The sequence below is a fragment of the Sebastes umbrosus genome, chromosome 8 (assembly GCF_015220745.1).
Source record: "Sebastes umbrosus isolate fSebUmb1 chromosome 8, fSebUmb1.pri, whole genome shotgun sequence".
NCBI lineage: Eukaryota > Metazoa > Chordata > Actinopteri > Perciformes > Sebastidae > Sebastes > Sebastes umbrosus.
The window spans coordinates 25,849,425-25,871,691 of record NC_051276.1 but is presented as its reverse complement, the minus strand read 5'-3'; the positions used below and the strand labels follow the sequence as shown (position 1 = coordinate 25,871,691).

General features: G+C 39.1%; 1 protein-coding gene across 5 annotated transcripts in view; it reads right to left on the bottom strand.

Moving 5' to 3' along the window:
• Window positions 1–8,142: 8,142 nt before the first annotated feature.
• The window catches only part of LOC119492420 (metal transporter CNNM4), a 51,192-nt gene continuing 37,067 nt past the window's right edge, over window positions 8,143–22,267 (bottom strand). For 2 of the 5 annotated variants that reach the window (XM_037776860.1, XM_037776861.1), the window contains exons 5-8: window positions 18,938–19,034; window positions 16,703–16,765; window positions 11,573–11,751; window positions 8,143–9,108 (exon numbers count right to left, since the gene is read on the bottom strand). In XM_037776860.1, coding sequence (XP_037632788.1) covers window positions 8,845–9,108; window positions 11,573–11,751; window positions 16,703–16,765; window positions 18,938–19,034 — 603 coding nt within the window. In that variant the 3' untranslated portion in view covers window positions 8,143–8,844. Of the gene's footprint in view, window positions 9,109–11,572; window positions 11,752–13,528; window positions 13,586–16,702; window positions 16,766–18,937; window positions 19,035–22,267 lie in introns of all 5 variants that reach the window. The other 3 variants (XM_037776862.1, XM_037776863.1, XM_037776858.1) reach the window with 2 other exon arrangements.

Below are 22,267 nucleotides of genomic sequence, written 5' to 3'. Positions count from 1 at the left end.
CTGTGAATATGTTTCATCAGATCCGGTGTAATTAAATACTGCATTGTTTATCTTCCTGTGGTGTACCACTCGGTAACATCTTGCAGAACCAGTTAGACAAACAAAATTCCCAGTGATGTAAGAGGACAGGAGCAGCAGCTTTGGGATTGCTCAAGATGAAAATGCAACCCACTTCTCGAAAGAGTGAAATCTCACTTCCTCGTCCACACCCAGCCCGCATATGTGTCTGACAACCTGCCACACTGGCAGCAATGAACAATGAGTGGACGTTTTATCACCATGTGTCATTAACCTTACTGTAAGCTATATGAAGTAAAAACAATTAATGTTATCTGGTTTTACTTGCTCTCGGGTGAGTAAATACTGCTTGGAAGGAAAAATACTGGTGAATTCCTTCTGATATTTAGCAGGAAAAACTTTCAAAAATGTTTATATATATCCCAAAATAAAGTGTTTAAATATTACATTATGCCCAGAAAAAAGGCAGTAAGATGAGTCAAACATAGACATTAAAGGGATAGTTTGGGTGTTTTGAAGTGGAGGTACTTATCCATAGTCAGTGTATTACCTACAGTAGATGAGGATCACACCCCCAGTTTGGAGATACAGACAGGAGTTACTGCATGGGAGCAAAGCGATGTTCTGCTGTGGACGGGGACGGCAGCAAAACATATTTTAGCCACCTAAAAGAAAGACTCACCTAAAAAGAATCAATATCAGTTTAAGTATACGCTATATTTAGAATATTTCCGGTGGTTTACCTTGCCGCGAGACAGCTATACAATCTATGTTTCCGATGGGGAACTGAATCTGTGATCTAGGAAATCACCAAAATAACCAGACTCCACTGAAAAAAACTGTAATTTTACCTCGCAGAAAAAAATTACAGGTTTTTTTCCAATGGAGTCTGGTTCCTAGATCACGGATTCAGTTCCCCATCGTAAAGGGCTGTCTGATGGCAAAGTAAAGCTGCGAAAATATTCTAAATATAGCGTACACTTATACTGATATTGATTTTATTTAGGTTAGCCTTTCTTTTAGGTTTCTAAAATACATTTTGCTGCTGCCCCAGTCCACAGCATTAAATTACTCCTATTATAACTCCTGTTTCTTTATCCAAACTGATTGCGTGCCGACTGTCATCTACTGTAGGTAATACACTGACTATGGATAAGTACCTCATACAACCCCACTTCAAAACACCCAAACTGTCCCTTTAAGTTAAATTAAAATGGATTTAAAATGTATAAAGATTTATACTTTTCTTCCAACCTCAAATCAGTTGGACAGTGACAACAATAACCTTGGAATAAAGAAAAGTCTAAATATTGTAAAAGTGCTCAATCAACCACAATAGGTACATAGAGAAATATATCTCAGGTTTATTAATAACTTTCTTCATCTTCAAAACTCATTAAGACAGAAATTATAAAACAGTATTTACACCTTGCTTCTCTGTTTGTTTTTAAGTTACAGCATGCCAGAGAGAATGAAGGACAATCAGTTTATTTTTCCTCGCAAAACGCCTGTCGCTCCATTCGCTCTGATCCCAAATTAAATTCCTGACAAATAAAAAAAAAAAAGATTATTGTTTACCACAATTACTGACAGTGTTCTGAGGTAAAAAAAAAAAAAAAAAGATTCACAGGCATTCATACACATAATGAACCCAAAGCTAGTACAATTTAAAACAGGTGAAGGAGGGGGCGCACATATACAAAAACAAAACATTTTTTCAACAATCTCAGCCATAAAAATCAACAAAATGAACAAAAACAGTCCTGCGAAATGGGAGTGAGTGTGTGTGTGTGTTTTAAAAAAATAACAGGAATGAACATAAAAATCCAGTACAGTCATTAAAATAGAGTGAAGGCAACAGAACGGTGAATCAGTGTTAAGCTTTTCATTCTGTGCAGACATGACAGCGAAATTAAAAAAAATAAACGAAAAAGCAGTGTCATGTTAAGGAGTCAGCGACGATGATGATTACAAAATCCTGGTCAGTAACAGTATTGCGACAGAAGCTACTGAGCCGGCAACTTTGGCAAATTTGTGGCTTTTTGGGAAAAATACTGTTTTCCTCGCTAAAGTGCTTTTATTTTTAAATCACAGAAAAGTCCGGGCTGTTTCAACTTCCAACAATAAATGTGGAGTTCTTGTTTAAAAAATATAAACAGAAACATTTCTCAGAAGCAGAGCTGAAGTAACACCACAGAAACTCCACTGGTTGAGTTCAACATCAGGGCCTTTCAAAATAAAATCACTAGCTGGGTTTTTCTAAAATAGGTTTCTCTTTCGACAAAGATTAATGTTGCTGGTGTTTTCTAGGATAAATGTGTGTCTACTACTGAACATGATAGTACAGATAACAATTTTGTCAGTAATTAAAGAAGAATATATGCCATTATTGTTATCCAGTGTAAGCCCCAATGTGACCTCAGCAAAGCATTCATTCCTCAATAGTTGAGTCCCAGAGGAAAACTTTTCCAGCAGGTTGTATCTTCAAAGGTGTTTTCATGAGCTCACAGACAGTCTGCCCGAAATTATGAAATACTTCCCCTTCGAGGAGATACCAATCTTTAAATCCAAATATTTCCACTGCCCCGCATCAGCTTCCCATAGCTAATGGAAATGTTGGATTTAAACTTTGATTTGGTCCCCAGCAAACATTTAATTACTCTAAAGAGAAACCATGAACATGTACGAGATCACAAAAATACATTTTAAGATGACATTTTACAGATTTAATCTGGATAACAGATTAAAACATATTTTCCCCATAAAATCTGATGGGATAATGTACAGATAGTGCTGAAGTTACCAATGGGGCTAACAGCCGTTAGCATGCTATCAAAGTCTCACAGGAGCTGCAGTTTTAGAATGCTGACAACAGTCCAGTACAGTAGATACCCATTTATCTTTAGAACATATGAATATGGACGTTAAACCGTAGAAAAATGTTGCTGCTTTTCAAAATGAAAGAAATCCTCTAAAAAAAAAAAAAAAAAAAAAACTAGTTCCTGACCTTCAAAAATAAAACAGTCATCAATTATGAAAAATCACAACGCAGTGGGCAATAGTTGACTGTGAAGAATCTGATTATTTTAAATTTTCCACTGGTTTTGTTTTTATTCTGTCGATAAAAGGACCTACACATAACACACTTTGTCCAAATATTCACCAAAAAAAATAAAAAATTTGGCCACAAAATAGTAAAACAGTATAACTATAATGAATACCATCACCAGTGCATAAAAAAAGAAGTATTTTAGTTGTTATTCTTATTTATATTTAGAGCAGATTTACATTATTTGCCCTCTAAGTCAGCTGGCAGTATTTTTGGCTTCGCCCACTGAGGTTTAACTCAACCAATAATGTTACTAAAAATCCAGTCTGCTGTGATTTTAGTGTTGTAATTGTGAACATTTTCCAGTTAAATGAACATAAACTGGACACCACCTCAGTGTGTTAGAGTGAAACTGGACACCAGACTCAAAGTGAAGTGTTTCTAAGGCAGTGCGAGGTGTGAAACGAGCTCAGAAAGTCACATAAAGCCTCCAACCGGGACTTTAATGAACTAATCTCCGTGTTAACTGACAAAGCATCAGCTCAAATAAACAAATCAACTTGTATATAAATCGTTGGCATACTGTTTAAAAGAAAAAAAAACACCAGGACAGCTCAGACCCACAATGCATCAGCCCATAAAACAACCTGTCTAACTATTCTTTAGATTATCACCGCTCGTGTCTTTGGCAGAAAGTCGTCTCACACTCAAACACATAAAAGGGACACAAATGAAAGGACTACTTCAGGACACTGGCTGCTTCAAATGCTATTCATGTGTTCATTTGAAAGGCAAAATCTTAAGCTAAAATTGACGTATATGTTCATGTGCTGCACCAGCAGAGAAGTCTGAAATTAACTGACTCAATAGTGGTACTTTCTGAAACACTTGTGACATTTAAGCTTTCCCAGGTATGAAAACCTCAAAAGAACAAGTCATTCCAATTCATCTGAAAACTGAAATGAAATCATCCGTTAGTGACGAGCTTGAGGTTTCAGATTCATGCTGAAAATGGAAATAAAAGTGCTTCATAATTCCTCTTTTATGCCAAGATGACCACATATTTCAGTGCTTTAGTGGTTTAACTTTACTCTTTCATTCATTGACTGAAGTTGAATTTGGAGAATTGAAAGCTGTTCATTGAGCATCTGATGCTGTTGATTTTAGAAAAGCAGCAATATTAAAGAAAAAAAAAGTCTTCAGTTTGTGATGATCTGTGTTTAAAATTAAAGTGTTTCAATTACATTGTTTTTTTGTACCCATTTCCCATCAGCGTGCATCGTGTACTCTTACTCCTGATTTACTACATTTCCCAGAATCTCTTTTCACAACATTTAGGAGAGCAGATGGGAACTCGTTGGATTCACCTGTGATTTATATGTATACAAAGTGGAAGAAAAAAAAAAAACATGATACCGACATCATAGCAGCAAAGATGTGAGAAAAAAATGAGAGCGCTGATTATTAAAAACGTTGTCTGGCTGCAGCTGCACCCGATTCGACTGTTATCAGCTCATTAAATGTACGTTAAAAGTTGTTAAAAGCCTCATAGATGTGGGTCAGTAGGGGCCTGCTACACCTACTACTTTGTAAAAGTGAAAGCGAAACTTAAAAGCATCACGTTCTAACATGTAAAAAAGAATAAAACGTTACGTTTTGAACATAAACAAAACAGCTTCTTCTCTACAACTTCTATAGGTTTAGGCAATAAAACCACTTAGTTAAGTTTAGGCAAAATGATTGTGTTTTGGCTAGGGTTGTTAGAGTTAACACAATAATAATGCAAATTATTTTTAACGCCACTAATTTCTTTAATGCATGAAGGCAACTTGTGATTTTTAGGTTGTAGCGGGCTCATTGTTAAAGCTAGAGTGAAGATACTGGCATCATATTAAACTAGAAAACCTAAGGAATCCATTTGTACTAACTATATCAAACTAGCTTGTCCTAAAGGAGGTTAAATAACGCTCCTAATATACACAAAATTTGGGCGAGGAAAAACTGGCATGGACATTTTCAGTCATAGTCAAGTCAGCACACTGACACACTGACTGGTTTCTGGACAATATTTGTCATTGTTTTGTGTTGTTAATTAATTTCCAATAATAAATATATATGTACATTTGCATAAAGCAAGCATATTTGTCCACTCCCATGTTGATAAGAGTATTAAGTACATGAGAAATCTCCCTTTAAGGTGCTTTTTGAACAGAAACAAATTTGATTCATTTGCGATTAATCCCAATTAACTGTGAACAATCATGCAATTAATTGCGATTAAATATTTTAATTGATAGACAGCCTAGTTTGGGCTTGAAATAACGTTTCAAAAGTGAAACTTACGGTTGTGAACACAAACACGACTAGACGTTGTTGGTTTCACATGGGATGCGAATCCCAGTCTCCTGGGTGAAAGTACCGGGTTTTATGTCCTACACATTACCCCCGACTTCCACCCCATATAGTCTTTCACGCTGTCTATATTACAGCACCTGACTTCCACTTTTGCTCCTGTCATAACTACTACTGTCGCTAGATGTCGCTGTCGTTTTCTTTTATTTCTTTTTTCAGTGATCGCCCACGCGAATCAATAATAAAACCTACTAGTGGGTGTAGCAGGACCCTATTGACCCACTTCTATGAGGCGTATAACCACTGATACCGCCCATTTAATGACCTGATAACAGTCTAACCAGCTATGCTTTCTGGTATAGTCAGTTGGAAATCAATCTCTACGCCGAACATCTTCGCAGGAATAACAAGACCAGAAAGCAGCCCTTTCTCTTTGGTTTTAAATCCAAAATACGGAGGTATGATTCACTTTTCACGTTGTATATCACAAAAAAAAAAATGTACGAAACACCACTGTGGTTCTGCTAGAAATCAGTCAAAGAAAAATCCGTCACAAGACACAAAACTTACGAGTATAGGAACGATTTTGTCCTCGGAAGGTACAGTAGAATATAACTGGAGTGTGTGCAGTTCTGTGAAAAACATGCATTGTGATAATCGTAAAATATATTGTTTCCTATAAAGCTGACGAAATCTGGCTGATGTCGGGGCTGAGCGGTGCGACTGGCTATAGAAATACAAACAATAAATGTTAAGGATTTGCTGTCCCCCCCCCACCCCCCCAAAAAGTCTGATTTACAAAAAAGGAAACCCAACCACTGAATGAACATTTAACATGTAAAATCTCACAATGAGGCAAAATAAAAATCACATTTCTCCCCCTCATTGACAATAATATGTGTACACACACACACACACACACACACACACACACACACACACACACACACACATACGCACGCACGCACACATCGAACTCAATAAATAAAGTCTCCGATTTCTTAAAGTATTTTCTAGTCAGAATGTGATCAAGCTTCCCTCTTTTGGTTTCTGTTCCCACCAAATCTGGTGATGGCCATTTTGGTCTCACACACACACACACACACACGCACACACACACCTCTCTATCATAACGTAGGAAAGTCAAAATGCTCTCAAACGACGACCACCTCTGTGAAAACTGATTCCTACGCGACCTGCCTCTCCAGATCTGTCACCGGTGAAACTAAAGACTGAAACATTTCACAGAGAGGGGGCCGTTTGAGAGCGTGGGGAGGCAACAGTTAACGTACCCTACACATTTAATTCAACACATTCATAATAATCATATTGATTGTCTTAATCACGATACAGACTGGCTGCTAAATCTCTCAACAACTCTGGGATAAAGGCTACTTATTGTCTCTATCCAGGAAACAAGAAGGAAAAAAAAAATATAGAAATACAACCCAAACCCTCCCCCGCCAAAAAAAAAAAAAAAGTTGTGTGTTTGTCCGTCTCACACGTCAATAAATATCTCGCTATGAATTTCTACGGAACATATATTACTTTGTTTGAACTCCGCTGACATGCTCGGGTCGTCTTTGGCTGTTTTCGAAACCGCATACTATACTAGTAGTACGTACTGATTTGGCCAAAATGTAGTATGTAGTATGCGAACAAAAGCAAAATCTCCAGTATGCCAAAAATACCCGGATGACGTACTGATTTGGAAAAATTCTCCAGTATGCATCAGACCAGTCTATCTCGCCTACTGTATCCCACAATGCAATGCGCTGCGACGGTCACTTTTTGGAAATTTTTGTAATGGCGGAAATGACGGACGTCAACATCCCGGTGACAGCGGTGGACAGGGAGGAATATAAATGTAAAAATAGCATATTATTTTTAATATAATATAAATGTAAAAATAACATTATTTTTCTAATTTAATGTAAGGACAGCAATTCATAAGTGCTACTGTCTATCTGTAACGAACGTAATCTGTCCTACTAACGTTAACTTTACCCTTTTAAGTTTTTTTTAAGCTTTCCAAAACCGGAAGCCCGCGAAACTCAGCCTTGCGTACTACAAAATAAACCGATTTACGTTCCATACTGTTTTCGAAACCGCATACTGCATACTACTGAGGAGCGCAGTATGCAGTATGCAGTACATACTGCATACTGCGCATCCTCAGTAGTATGCAGTATGGAACGTAAATCGGTTTATTTTGTAGTACGCGAGGCCGAGTTTCGCGGGCTTCCGGTTTTGGAAAGCTTAAAAAAAACTTAAAAGTTACGGCTTTGCTATGGGTAAAGTTAACGTTAGTAGGACAGATTACGTTCGTTACAGATAGACAGTAGCACTTATGAATTGCTGTCCTTACATTAAATTAGAAAAATAATATGCTATTTTTACATTTATATTATATTAAAAATAATATGCTATTTTTACATTTATATTCCTCCCTGTCCACCGCTGTCACCGGGATGTTGACGTCCGTCATTTCCGCCATTACAAAAATTTCCAAAAAGTGACCGTCACAGCGCATTGCATTGTGGGATACAGTAGGCGAGATAGACTGGTCTGATGCATACTGGAGAATTTTTCCAAATCAGTACGTCATCCGGGTATTTTTGGCATACTGGAGATTTTGCTTTTGTTCGCATACTACATACTACATTTTGGCCAAATCAGTACGTACTACTAGTATAGTATGCGGTTTCGAAAACAGCCTTTGTCTTCTAGCTGTATGGATGGTGAGGAGGGGATGCAGGCTGCTACACATGCGGCGGTGGGTTTGGTTTGCGGCTTGCGGTCGGCAAGGAGGGTGGGGGTGGGGGGTGGGGGTGGTGGCGAGGAGGAGGGCGGAGTCTCCCTGAGTCTCTGATTAGGGACAGTGAATTGGAAGCAACACGTATTTAAAAACACACACAGAGGAAGAAACTCGCAAATCGGCGAGGTCTCTGAATGACGTCGATGGGCGAGAGAGGGAGGAGCTTTCTGGTCCAGACAAGCAAGTCCTTCAGATCTTTGTCGTCAGTTAATACATTAAGGAGCATGTGCAAACACACACACCCACACACACACATACAGATACTCCCTTCTGTCGATGAACTACCATAGATGAGTGTTGCGTTTGAGTCTTTGTGATGGAAATGTGTCAAGTTCCCACGATAAAATATGTCACATCTGTGTGTGTGTTGAATCCTTGCATATTTACAAAATATGCGTGCACATGGCTTGTGTCTTTATGTCAGTGTGTCTGCATTCCTCACACACACACACACACACACACACACACACACACACACTCACTCACTCACTCACTCACTCACTCACTCACTCACTCACTCACACACAAACACTCCTCCCCTCCTCAGCATACATTCGAGCGTAGTAGTGCATGCGTGCAAACGTAGGAGTGTGGAGGGGGGTCGGGGTCATATGCTGTTTTCCAGCTGGCTGTGGTGGTTGGCTGTGTGCGGTGAGTTCTGCTCGTTGAGGAGGAGAAGCGTCGTCTCGTCCGGCCCGTTCTCCGTAGGGGTGGAGTCCGCTCCAAGGTCCGTGATGGTGGTGTTGGCGTCAGCGGTGGCGGGGAGAGTGGTTTGATCCAGGCAAATCGTGTTGTGGCCGCTCTCAGGGGACTGGGGCGTACTGTCCAGACGGGACGCCATCAGGCCGTTCTGGTACTGGGACCGCGTGATCTGAAGGAAAGAGGAGGGGGTGGGGGGGTCATCACTGAAGGTTGTTGTCTTTGCTCAACCTGGGTAAAGCTTAAAGGACCAGTGTGTAGCATTTAGGCGGGTCTATTGGCAGAAATTGAATATAATATTAATAAGTATGTTTTCTTTAGTGTATAATCACTTGAACATAACAATCGTGTTTTCGTTAGCTTAGAATGAGCCGTTTATATCTACATACCCGCTTTTGGTGTGAGCGCAGCATTAAACTGAATAGACGAATATAACATGTCGATCTATCTTCTCACCTTGGTGATTGAAAGAAGGAAGCAAATTCCCCACAATGTCAACCTGTTTCTTTTTAAGTGGTGAATGAATATTGACATAAAACTACATCTCTAAAAAATACTATATTACATACTATAACAAATTTCATACCAGTAAGCAGTGATTTGGTGATTTGCAGGTCAATACACATCTAGGTTTAAATTTGTCTTTGTTTTTTAGGTGTTTAAGCTACATGTACCTTCTTTCAAAAGCGTTTAAATGTTCAGTGTAAAGCAGGTCCTAATTTCTAGGGCTGTCCTCGACCAAAGAAATTCTTAGTCGACTAATACTCGATTTTGTCGACTAATCGATTAGTTGATTTAATCGACAGATCTGTAAAACTGAGTTTCTCCACAAAGAATCACACAAAAGCACCACTTTAGATCTTGTGTTTACCAGAGATGTACTCATAAATTTCTTAGAAACAAGTCAGTCAGCATGAAAAAGCATAAAAAAATGACTAATCTACCAAAGAAAATTCAAAACTAAAACCACCTATCAGTTGACTAAGAAGAGGCAGTGATACTACTTTCATGTTGACATGAACACTGTGTGCATGCTGGTGAGCATTTTCTTCCTAGAAAGGTAGTGGAAAAGGGGAACTATGTCTTCTCTTGTTTGCAGTGTTTACAGTCTTGGCTCACATGTCTCCACCTGCCTTGAATTTGCTGCTGGTAAATTCCGATTTTATCATGACAGTTGCCGGAGGAACGTTGGTACAGACAGCACTGAATATTTTCTGTTCTAGTATTTTCTATGCCTGTGGTATCTTTGCTCATACAATACTATATAATCAGTGCTCAAAGTGGGCTGGTACTCACTGGTACGCAGTACCGGCACTTCTTCGTTTTACTCCGTGGTGTACCGTGACATTTTCTTGCGCACCGGCACTTCTCACAAGCTGCCGGTACTCTTTTCTGCCCTCTCCATATCAGGTTCTCTGGGAGATGCATAACGGCGCAGCGTCAGCGTATTTGCATCGCGCCTCATAAGCCGTATAAACATAAAAATTATGTGAAGAGCATCTGGACGGGCCGATGCACGGGGGAGGGGGGGGTGAGAAAGAGGGTGCTGTAATTTATCAATACAATGTTCATGTCATTTTTGTAAAATAATTAGTGAACTGTTCGTCAATTAGGACTGTCAAGGTTAACGCGATAACAACGTGTTAACACAAATTTGTTTTAACGTCACTAATTTCTTTAACGCAATCAATCTTACGGAGGTTGTAGCGGACTCAGTTTTAATTTTAGAGTGAAGATACTGGCATCATATGAAACTGGTTGATAAGAGTATTAAATACTTGACTTATCTACCTTTAAGGTACATTTTGGAAGATAAAAATTGTGTGATTAATCGCGATTAACTATGGACAATCATGCGATTAATCGTGATTAAATATTTTAAATCAATTGACAGCCCTAGAGCAAATATAATTTATGAAACATTATTCAAAAGTTTGGATTTATAGAATATGATTTTACAGGGTAAACATTTGCAGAAGAATTAAATGTTCAGACGAATGCTGTGATATGTGTACATAATAAAATAATCATTTAACTATAGTCATAATAATGGTCCAAAATTATCTAAAATTGTATAATAATAAGTCAAAAACCTTCAAATTTTCTTGAGGGAGGACCCCCAAACCCAATATCTCCTAGTAGTGTTTATTCACTGTAGAAATTCAGAATGTGTCTCTGTATAATATGTAGGAGCATTCTGACTGGGACTTGAATGATACCTACTATAGGCTACAAATAACACAGGAAAGCACTTTAACTATTTCACTTTAACTATTATTGAATAATATACAAACACACCGCCATAACCCTATAATGTTCCAGCTGGAACATAATTGGAGTATTATAGGCCGACTATAGACGATGCATAGCCCGAGTATAATAATATAACAGTAAAATCACAACTGATTTTGACTTACACAGTATAACATGCTTAAAGAAATAATGAATAAATAGGAATAAGCTGCAAGAGATTGCTGATACCAGCTGATACACACGCCAACATGTGATTAAGGGGAGTACTTGCACTGTATACAATAGAGTCCGTTTTGTGTCCCTTCTATGAGAATGTTTGGTTACCTCTGTTACACCATATCTGGTTTCTAATTCTATCAAAAAGATTGAAATTTAAAACCAACCTTGACAAACTGCAGGTCAGTGAGAGCTCGGACGTAGAAGTCGGGCGTGTACTGCTGCAAGGGGATGCTGTTGTTGAGCTGGCTGTTGCTGCCGCTGACGGAGAGCGACTCTGTCCGGTCGGCTCCGCTCAAAGACGACGTGCGATTCAACCCGCTGATGTGGGACGGCGAGCGAAACTCTGCATACACACACACACACACACAGAGAAAAAAAAGGTTATCAACAGCTTCTGAAAGACAGATGTGTGATACAGATCTATCAGACCGTCCTGCATACATACATAAGAATAGGAAACACTGATTATCACTACAGAAAGCTGCGGCGTGGGCTTGACACTACTGTTTCAAAGCCATTCATGAATTAATGGCTCTATGATGCAGATCAATGGAGGACCGCGAGAGAACAAGATGCAGTGGAGGTTCAAATGCAGGTTAATATGAATGACATGAATGACTAATTAGTGACACAAAAAGTGGAATGAATGCATAAAATAAAGAGACATTAATTCTGTGAGAGCAATAGAGACAGAAGAGGCTATAAAAAAGGAGGTTAATGTTCAGTTATTTCAAACAACCATCTGTACTGTACATACCCTTTTGTTTGTTTCACTATCACAGCAGAAAACTGGTGCCTCTCTCTCAAACAAAGGCGGTGACACACAACATTTTCCAATAGCATAACAAGCAAGTTTGTGTTTCTAAGGATGTCTTACACCAACCAAACTTGTCAACTACTCACATATTTACAACGTAGAAAGTATTTCCATTGAATGTTGGGCAGTGCAGGATGCAAGCTAACAGCTGGCTTACTAACAGAGGTGGAAATTAAATGGATTAGTTACTGTAATCCCTCTAAAGTAACTTCACTTTATTCAGTTAGGACAAGATCGGCAAGTGACAACATGTACAAAGAGGAGATTAAACTGTCAAAAACTGTAATCATTTAATACCCACAGTTCAGCCCTGCAACAACTGTACTACAAAAACATTAATTCAATTAAATGTTATTTATGTAGCGCTAAATCATGACAGAAGTTATCTCAGTGCTCTTTTCATTTAGACTACTCTTTATATTATTATTTACAGAGAACAAACAAATTCCCATTAATGTACATTAGGGCTGGGAAATATATCGATATCAAGATATGAGACTAGATATAGTTTTAGATTTTGGATCGTGATGTTGTAATATGGCATAATTGTTGTCTTTTCCTGGTATTAAAGGCTGCTTTACATTAAAGTGTTGTCATTTTCTGAACTTACCAGACTGTTCTAGCTGTTCTAATATTTGTCTTTACCCACTTAAGTCATTATATTCACATTACTGATGTTTATTTATCAAAAATCTTATTCTGTAAATATTTTTTAAAACTATAACTAAACAAAAATATTGTAATTAGGGCTGTCAATCAATTAAAATATTTAATTGAGATTAATCGCATGATTGTCCATAGTTAATCACGATTAATCACAATTTTTTTTATCCGTTCAAAATGTACCTTAAAGGGAGATTTGTCAAGTATTAATACTCTAATCAACATGGGAGTGAGCAAATATGCTGCTTTATGCAACTGTATGTATATATTTATTATTGGAAATCAATTAACAACACAAAACAATGACAAATATTGTCCAGAAACCCTCACAGGTACTGCATTTAGCATAAAAATAATATTCTCAAATCATAACATGGCAAACTGCAGCCCAACAGGCAACAACAGCTGTCAGTGTGTCAGTGTGCTGACTTGACTATGACTTGCCCCAAACTGATTTCCTTTAGTTAGCTAGTTATTTTCCACCTCTGCTCCAACATACTGAAACCACAGTGACTAACATTCATGTGCGTCATCCAGCTGATAGTGTGGCTTTCATTTTGGCATGCTAGTTTCTTCCAAACACTAACCACACGCACTTCACACACTCTCGTGCTCTTCACCAGCTGCTGTGTGTTATTACCAGTAGATGTGAGTCTTCCAGCAGGGGGCCTCAGTGAGTCATAGGAAACTGTTTTACCTGGACATGTCAACTGAGTTAGCTTTCAAGGGATTAAACTAGCTGGTTAATCCTGGTTATCTACGACTAATGTTCTAGTTAGTGGTTAGATTTCACTTAGTCATGAGACAATATTTATTATCAAACTCTTAAGATCCAGTAGGCCACTTTTCTTTATTTACATCTACAACTTAAAAACCATAAGTCAAAGCAGTCAAAGTAGCTTTTCCAGCTAGCACTCATGCGACCGAGTCCTGTTTATGTTGTGTAAACTTTAATACGATAAATTGTCTAGACAACATCTAAATATTTGTGTTATTAAATCAGAGAACAATTCGCTGTTTACGTCACTCTGAGAGCGGAAAGCGCAAAGTTGTTTAGTTTGTGCAAAAGCATGACGTATAAGGTTTCTCGATTTTCCATTTTCTCAGCTTCAGTCATATTACTCAACACAAACTGACGCAGCCAAAAGTTTAAGACTAACACATTTAGATGCACGTGCCTGTGACCTAACATGAAAAGAACATGTTTTTTTTATTTTGAAATGCGGATAGATGATTAAGTTTAAGAACATACTCTCAGGACACTCCGAGAGGTATATAACAAATCCGTATGAGAATCTTACAAAAACATGTATATTTTATTCACCTGTCTGTCTTAAAGCTTATAGAAAAGTGACCTACTGGATCTTCAAGACTTTAAAAAATCAGTGTAATCAAACTTCTACTTGTGACCTTGCAGAGTGAGTTAGTGGTTTTAGAAATTGGGCCCAATTCCAAACAACACTCCTACCCTAATCACACATCTTATAATGAAAAGACAATTATCTAAACATTTTCATTCATAATTACAAGACTGAGTAGGTGCTGGGATCACATTTGGAACTGGGAATTTGTGATTAATTAAAGCAAAGATATTGTTTTTAAAAAACTATTAGTTGTGCTCTAAAAGACTACAATCTATTTCAGCAATTAATGCCCTTTAAAAGGATAGTTCGGTTGTTTTGAAGTGGGGTTGTATGAGGTACTTATCCATAGTCAGTGTATTACCTACAGTAGATGACGGTCGGCACGCCCCCAGCATCGAGAAACAGACGACACGGGAGAAAAATAATGTACTGCTGTGGACGGGGGCAGCAGCAAAGGGTATTTTAGCACCTAAAAGAAAGGCTCATCTTAAATAATCGATATCCGTTTAAGTGTATGGTACTATTGTCACCGCTTTATCTTGCCGTCAGACAGCTCTTTCCTTCTCCTTTACGCCAAGGAACTGAATTAAAAGTCCATATGACAAAAAATGTTTAGATACGTTTCACTTTCGGTTCAGTTCGCTGTCGGAAAATATTCTAAATATAACATACACTTAAACGAGTACCAATTTTTTAGGTGAGCCCTTCTTTTAGGTGGCTAAAATAAGTTTTTCTGCCGTACCCGTCCACATCACTATATATTTGCTCTGGTGCCGGTGCTCCTGTCTGTTTCTTGATGCTGGGGGTGTGCCGACCGTCATCTACTGTAAGTAATACACCTACTATGAATAAGTATTTCATACAACCCCACTTCAAAACACCAAAACTATCCCTTTAAGTGTTGAAAACTAGGGTTTACTACAGCATGACAGTGAGGGATAGGACAACAATAACCAAAAAATCCCAGACTGCATCTCAAAAGCTCCACGTTCTCTCCTTCATTCTTTTAACAGGACTGACAAATACATCAGTATTTGTGTAACAGTATCCCAAATACTGGCGTACCATCTGAAGCTATTAGGATGTATCCAGAGTTGATGCTGCAAAGAGCGGACAGCTTAACCCCTCAAGGTGCTTCAAGTCCCATCTGGGTATCTCATGATGTTGTCCTATCCTTCTTCTTTTTATCTTAGGAGGTGGCATGTGATCATGTTATGTCCCCAAGTGCTCCGCTAGTTTATCTGTGCTGACGTTTTGTAAAATAAGCTCTTTGATCAACTTTGTAATGTCACGATTGGTGCCCGTTTCACCCGTGTCCCCCCGGCACTTCACTTCTCCCGTACATATGCTAATACTGTAGTGTTGGCATCTATCTGCACGGCTGCATCTTCAAATCTAGTCTTCATTTTTTTATTTGATTTGACCAAATAAAATATTTGACCAGAGCCCGAGGTTTCGACTTCAAATGACATGTTTTGTCCCTCCAACAGTTCAAAAGATACTCAGTTTACTATCATGGAATATATGAAAAACAGCAAATGTTCACATTTCAGAGAGTAAAACCAGAGAATTTTATGCATTTCTGTTTAAAGAAATTACTTAAATGGTTAATCAACTAAATGTTACAGCTCAAATTTGAGGTAAGTGCAACATTGTACAGTTGAAGAATAAACCTGTGAGCGCTCTCTGTTGGACAAAGTATGTAACGGCAACACTGGTAACTTATCACATCTTTGGCATTTCCATACTGAAGTTTGTTCCTGGTCAACATAATGTATACACGACACTGTGTTAATCGATAACATCGGCTCTAATGAAATAGATCTTTCCAAAGAGAGAACCCAAAAATCATCATCACTCTTCTTTCTACTAGAGTCCGAGCAGTCAAACCTCTTCGTGACCAAGGAAATTTAAATTCACTCCGTACAGTAACATTAACTCTGACCTACACCTACACGTGTTTGCTAAGAATAAATGGCCCTGCCACCTCCTCACTGCCTCCTACTAACATGCTCTGCAAAATTCATGCAAATAAAACTCAGTAAAACCAGATGTAAATGAGGTCGTTTCTTTGGTTGAACAAAGAGCTTATTTGCCAAAAAGAAGCCGTCATCTAGTAACTCTTTGCTGAGTAAATCTACATCAAATCACACAGGGAAGAAAACTGCTTCACTGCTGTCTGTTGGGGGAAACCTGTGAACATGCTGCACCTTCGGCACAATCGGTGATGTCACAGCAGGTGTTTTATCACTGATTGAGGTGCATAAAGAAGTGCAACACATAATCCATTGTTTCAACCCATAAAGAGCAGCCAAGAGCAATTTCCTGCCCTCTGTGATCGGGCGTTAATTTACATATTTCTAAGGCAAAGAATATTTGAAGCCCCCACCCAGCCCCCGAGCCCCAGCCCGTCCTCGGTGTTAAACGGACCCAGACATGCCGGAGTTTACCTGGAAACCGAGAGAACAGAGAAAACCTCTTAAAGGAGAGGTGGCGAGGACGATGTGCAGCCACTGAGAGGAGAAAAGGGGAGGAATGAAGGAGGGAGGAGGAGGAGGAGGATGATGAAGGGAGAGTGAGTGAGACACTGGGAGACAGAGGGACAGATCTGCTTCACATGCAAAACCATGCATGGAGAAATCCCGCAATACAGGAACGTCACACGTCGGATTACACTGTAAACTGACAGTTGTAAGGTTTGATCGATCAGGAGTTTGGTGAAATAGGAGAATGAGGCGGACGCTGGTGAGAAGGGAGGATGGAAAATTATGCTTCACAAATCTCTCTCTGCTCACCCTGAGAGAGTGAGATGAAGAAGAGAACAGAAAGAAAGGAAAGACTGGTGTTCATGGTGCCTTAAACTGCTGCCATAAGTCACACACACTGATCCCCAATCGATCATTGCTTTGGGTTTTTCACGACCTACTTGACATGTAAAGGTGATCAGACAGAAGGAGCCTCTTCCTCTTTTCTATGTTAAAATGTGTGCATTCTATTTCTTAATTTAATTTGTTTGTACTAGTGTCGATTAAATACCTGAGTTTCTGTACCAGAACTAACAAAACAATACTTGTCGTCTTAAATGTCTAAAAACAAACAATTGCATAAGAGAACATTGTATAATTAAAATTCAGTCTAAAAAAATGGCAAATGTATGATTTAAATAAATTAATATCTACATAAATATTTAGCATCAGACAGGGACGTTCAGCTCTGCTCTGATTGGCCACCTTGAGTGTAGATTGACTCAATCATGCAGATCACGATCACCTGAGTGATGAATGTGTTAGTGTCTATATGTTACCTGCTCTGCTTTGTAACGGTGACTTGATAATGCCTGACGAAGATCTCTGTTAGATTGAATCGTTGCACAATTAAACTTGCAGGGAGCTTTTCAATACAGTGTGCGGATCTTTTGTTTGACTCTTAGCATACCACATGGTGTCAAAGAAAAACATCCTAAATCTTATCAAATTTCATTCATTCATTTCAAATTGCAAGTGACTTAATCTTCGCTGTTTTGTGCTGCATTTTCTTTTGTTTTGCTTCGTAAAATGTGTTATTTTGGCAAGGACTCAATAAAAAAACAATACCCTAATCTCAAGAAACTCCTCTAGTAAAACAAAGTTGAAAAAAGAAAAACAACTAGGGTGCCTTTTTTAACATCTGGCAAAGGACAACAGATGAAAATTAGCCTCTTAGGCCGACTCTGGCTCATTAAAATTCCTTTCTCTGTCGATCAATGAGCACTGTCTCTGTAAAATAAACAAATAAAACCAAATAAATGAATAAAATGAGCTAGCAGGACTCTCAACACACCGTTTCATGTAAGATGATGGTGATGTGGGAGTGGAACGGCGACTATCAGATGGGGCTGTTTAACTGGGATGTAGTTCATCAGCATGTCTCTCTGCTGTCCCTCTGTGGGTGTTAATGTTTAATCTGCAGCTGTTCATCTGCATATTGATGAGCGCTACAATGCTTTAATAAACTGCAATAAAATGTCCTGCAGAGAGATGATCTCTTTTGTGGCAGCATATTTTGTTTCTAGTTTTAATAGATTGGATGGATGTAAAGTAACACATTAATAAATTATTCACAGTAGGAGATAACCCATTCCTTTTTTGGGTTATACTTTAATATGTTCTTTCATGAATATCCGTTATTCATTCCCTAGAATTAACAAGATTATAAATGTTCCTAAAAAAGAAAAAATGTGGTTACTACAAATGCTTCAGTCATTGTAATTAATAAACTTAATAAACATTTATGACAGCAGAACAGGCTGTTGTACTCTCACATTCTTCCACTAGGTGGCAGTAGAGGTATTCAAACCTGAGACATTACACTGAGAGAACTAGTTTAACCCTGGTGGATTAATTAATAGTGCATTCATAATTAATAAATCATTTACAGAGGAGAGGAGAGGACAAAGGAGGGTATGAGAGGAGAGGAGAGGAGAGGAGAGGAGAGGAGAGGAGAGGAGAGGAAAGGAGAGGAGAGGACAAGAAAGGAGAGGAGAGGAAAGGACGAGAGGAGAGGAAATGAGAAGAGAGGAGAGGACAAGAAAGGAGAGGAGATGAGAGGAAATGAGAGGACAAGAAAGGAGAGGAGATGGGAGGACAAGAGAGGAAAGGACAAGAGAGGAGAGGAAAGGAAAGGAGAGATGGAGGTTTAGGACTCACCCAGTGTGGGAGCATTGAGCGCCATGACACCGTAGAATGAGAAAGGTCCGGTCTCAAACTTCATGTTCTCGTTGCCGGCCTCCACCTCCACTCGTCCCTGACAAAAAACAGACAGCAGAAACAAAGATGGACGTTGTGTGTGACATTAATAACAACAACAACAACAACAACAACAACTAACAATGAATTCCTTACAGGAGGGATTTACTCAGCAGGTGACAGTGAAGCAGCACAGTATTTATTTTATAATGACATAATCAGGAGGTTAGATCCTTATTCTTGATAAACTTAAACTGTTATTCAACTGTTTGAATAAGTACAGATGTTTTTTGTGTTACATTTACTTTAAAGTTGATCTTTTTAGTGTCAGAAAAAAATGCAACCTCCAGTGTTTTCTCTAAACTCTTGCTCTTTCTGAAGACGAAAGGCCACTGAAACATCATGTGACACCATAAAAAAAACCACTTTAAGTCATGTGAATGACATTTTTTGGCAGCTTATCAGCCCCTTTAGGGTCCGGAAACTGTCGAGAAATCGCATACACATCTTCCCCTACATCATAACAGAAGCAGGGCTGCAACGAATGACTTTCATTATCAATTAATCTGCAGATTAATCATTGTTTATATTAGGAATTTCCTCTGCGGTGACAATGACTGGCTGAACAGCGCGATATGCGGTATTATTGCAACTTTATTTATCCTGATTTTAGTGCTGTATCAATAAACTTTATTGTTAGGTTATTATTAGGTATATTGTTGCTTATTAAATGACAAAGATGACAGTTTTAAAACAAATTAAATACTTTAATGCGCAAAAAAAGAGATGGTTGAGTCTGGATGCTATGATACGGAATATCAAAATGTTGGCACAAGGTAGAGTACCGGCCGGTGTATGTGTATTCATTTCTCCTCCATTGTTGTCCAGCACTTGTAGCTACATGTAGGATGTGACGGTTGGTCATTGTAGAGTTTTAAACAAAGTTGAACATTTTTCAACTCTCGACAACCAGAAAAAAAACACAAAACGTGCAGCGCTCAGCTCAGAATAGACTCTCAGTGCGTCGCCTTGCTGCTGCCGTTTTGTAGCAAAGTGTAAATTGCAAAGAATTAAAAAAGAAAACAACGTGAACATAGCGGTTGTGGCGGTTGCTAGCCATCCCCTGCGGTTCATTGTCAATATCGCGGTATTGCGACAGCCCTAGTCTGTGTGTCAGAAAATATGAAAAATGACTGTTATAATTTCCCAGAGTCGATGGTGGCGTCTTCAAATGTCTTATTTTGTTTGACAACCAGTTCAAAACCCAAAGATATTCAGTTCTTGAGCATCAAATCCTGACATTTGAGAATCTAGAACAAGCAAATGTTTGGTAATTTTGCTTAAAAATGTTTATCAAAAGATTAATTTCCATCCACCCGGAGTGGATGATTGCTAGTTCTTATTAAAGACTGATACTGCCTTGTAATGCTGACTTTTAGTTTGTATGAAATGACACAGTTTGGCCGGTAGAGGGCGGTACAATCACGGGTCAAAACAAGGTGGCGTACAGTATTTACTGTATAAGTGATTGTTCTCTGGAGAGGCTCTGCATCATTTGTGGGAGGAAACATGTTTACTTTGTCCTCGATTACACAGTATTAGGCACTCAGGATCCACTCATTTAAAAAGAGATGTGACTGCAGGGGGGTGATGAGATGCAAATGAGGAGAGGAGGGAGGCGGACCTGAGCAGAGGGATGGAGAAATTAGAGAGGGAGGCGGTGGAGATGAGAGGACAGAGGAGAGGACAGTCGGGGGTTAAGGAGGCCTCTGTGTTAGTACAGTGAGTTGGCCTGAATCGGCCCGCTGGAATGTGTGAACTGCAGCAACAACACAGCACAGTTAATCCACACTGTCATTCCTCCTTCCCTCCAACCCTCCACCCCCCCCCACACACACAGGGACTGGGCTGATGACAGCAGAACAGGTGGTAAAATAAAACACAGAAAAAAAGAAAAGGAAGATGGAGCTCGCTGTATCCAACCGTGACGACTAAATTAGGAAAGTCAGTTTAACATCTTAAATTCCAAAGTACAGTTTTCGTTTAAGTCATTTTAAAGGGATAGTTTGGCTGTTTTTAAGTGGGATTGTATGAAGTAATTATCCATAGTCAGTGTGTTACCTACATTAGATGACGGTCGGCTTGCCCCCATTTCGGAGAAACAGGTAAGAGTTACAACACAGGAGCAAAGCATTGTACTGCTGTGGACAGGGGCAGCAGCAAAACATATTTTAGCCACCTAAAAGAAAGGCTCACCTAAAAAAAATCAATATCAGTTTTAGTGTACGCTATATTTAGAATATTTTTGCCGGTTTACTTTGCTGTGAGATGGCTATACAATCTATGTTTACGACGGGGAACTGAAGCTGTTATCTATGCTCTCGTCAAAGCCACCGTTGAAAAAAACAATGATTTTACCTCGCTGAACACGGGAGTTGCTGCTCTATACTTCCTCGATCGGTTAGTTTGTTTGTGCTATTGTGGGAGTTGAGGCCCTGACACACCAAGCTGACGGTCGGCCGTCGGTGAGGGTCTGTCGGCCTAGTTTTTGCGGTGTGTCCCGAACCGTCGGCTCTAGTCTGCCCGTGTTGATGAGAGAGATCACTCTGACTGGCTGTTCAGCTTAAACAAATCAGTACACGAGAAGAAAAACGGCCGTGAGGAAAGCAAGCCAACAAGTAAAGTCAAGAAGAAAAACACAGAAGGCTCTTCTCATTTTTCATCTTCATCTCATCTGATCATTCCAATACACGGATATTTTCACAACAACAACAACATGGCCATCTGGAATGAAGCTAAGTGGTGAGTGAGAGTGGTGCGAAAATGGTCGACAAACGCTGCTTTGTTTATAATGAGGTTTACAATTCCAACAAACAAGGTCATTGAACTCAGCAACAACAAGACATTTTATTTTACATAAAGGAGTCGATCAAATCAAACTAACCGTGTGTGTGTACGTTTCTCTTTAAGACCTCCTGGAATGAACTGGTATGACCAGGAGATTTACAAACATAAACGATCTGATACTGTATAACCATCCCCTCGAGCTATTTTAGGGTGCGTGCCAATTTAGAAACCTGGCTTGGATATTACAGGGGGGGAGAAGAAGGGGGGTGCGGGTGTATCTGTCACTGAAGTTACAAAGTAGGCTGCTCCCATCACAGACGCTGTGCTGAATTAAGCTCACAACATCTCCCCGCGGCTCAGCAGCGAGCGCTTCACAACCGATGCCAACACTGATCCCAACTAAAGTCTAATCTGCATCAACACTGGCACTGCAGATTTAAAGCA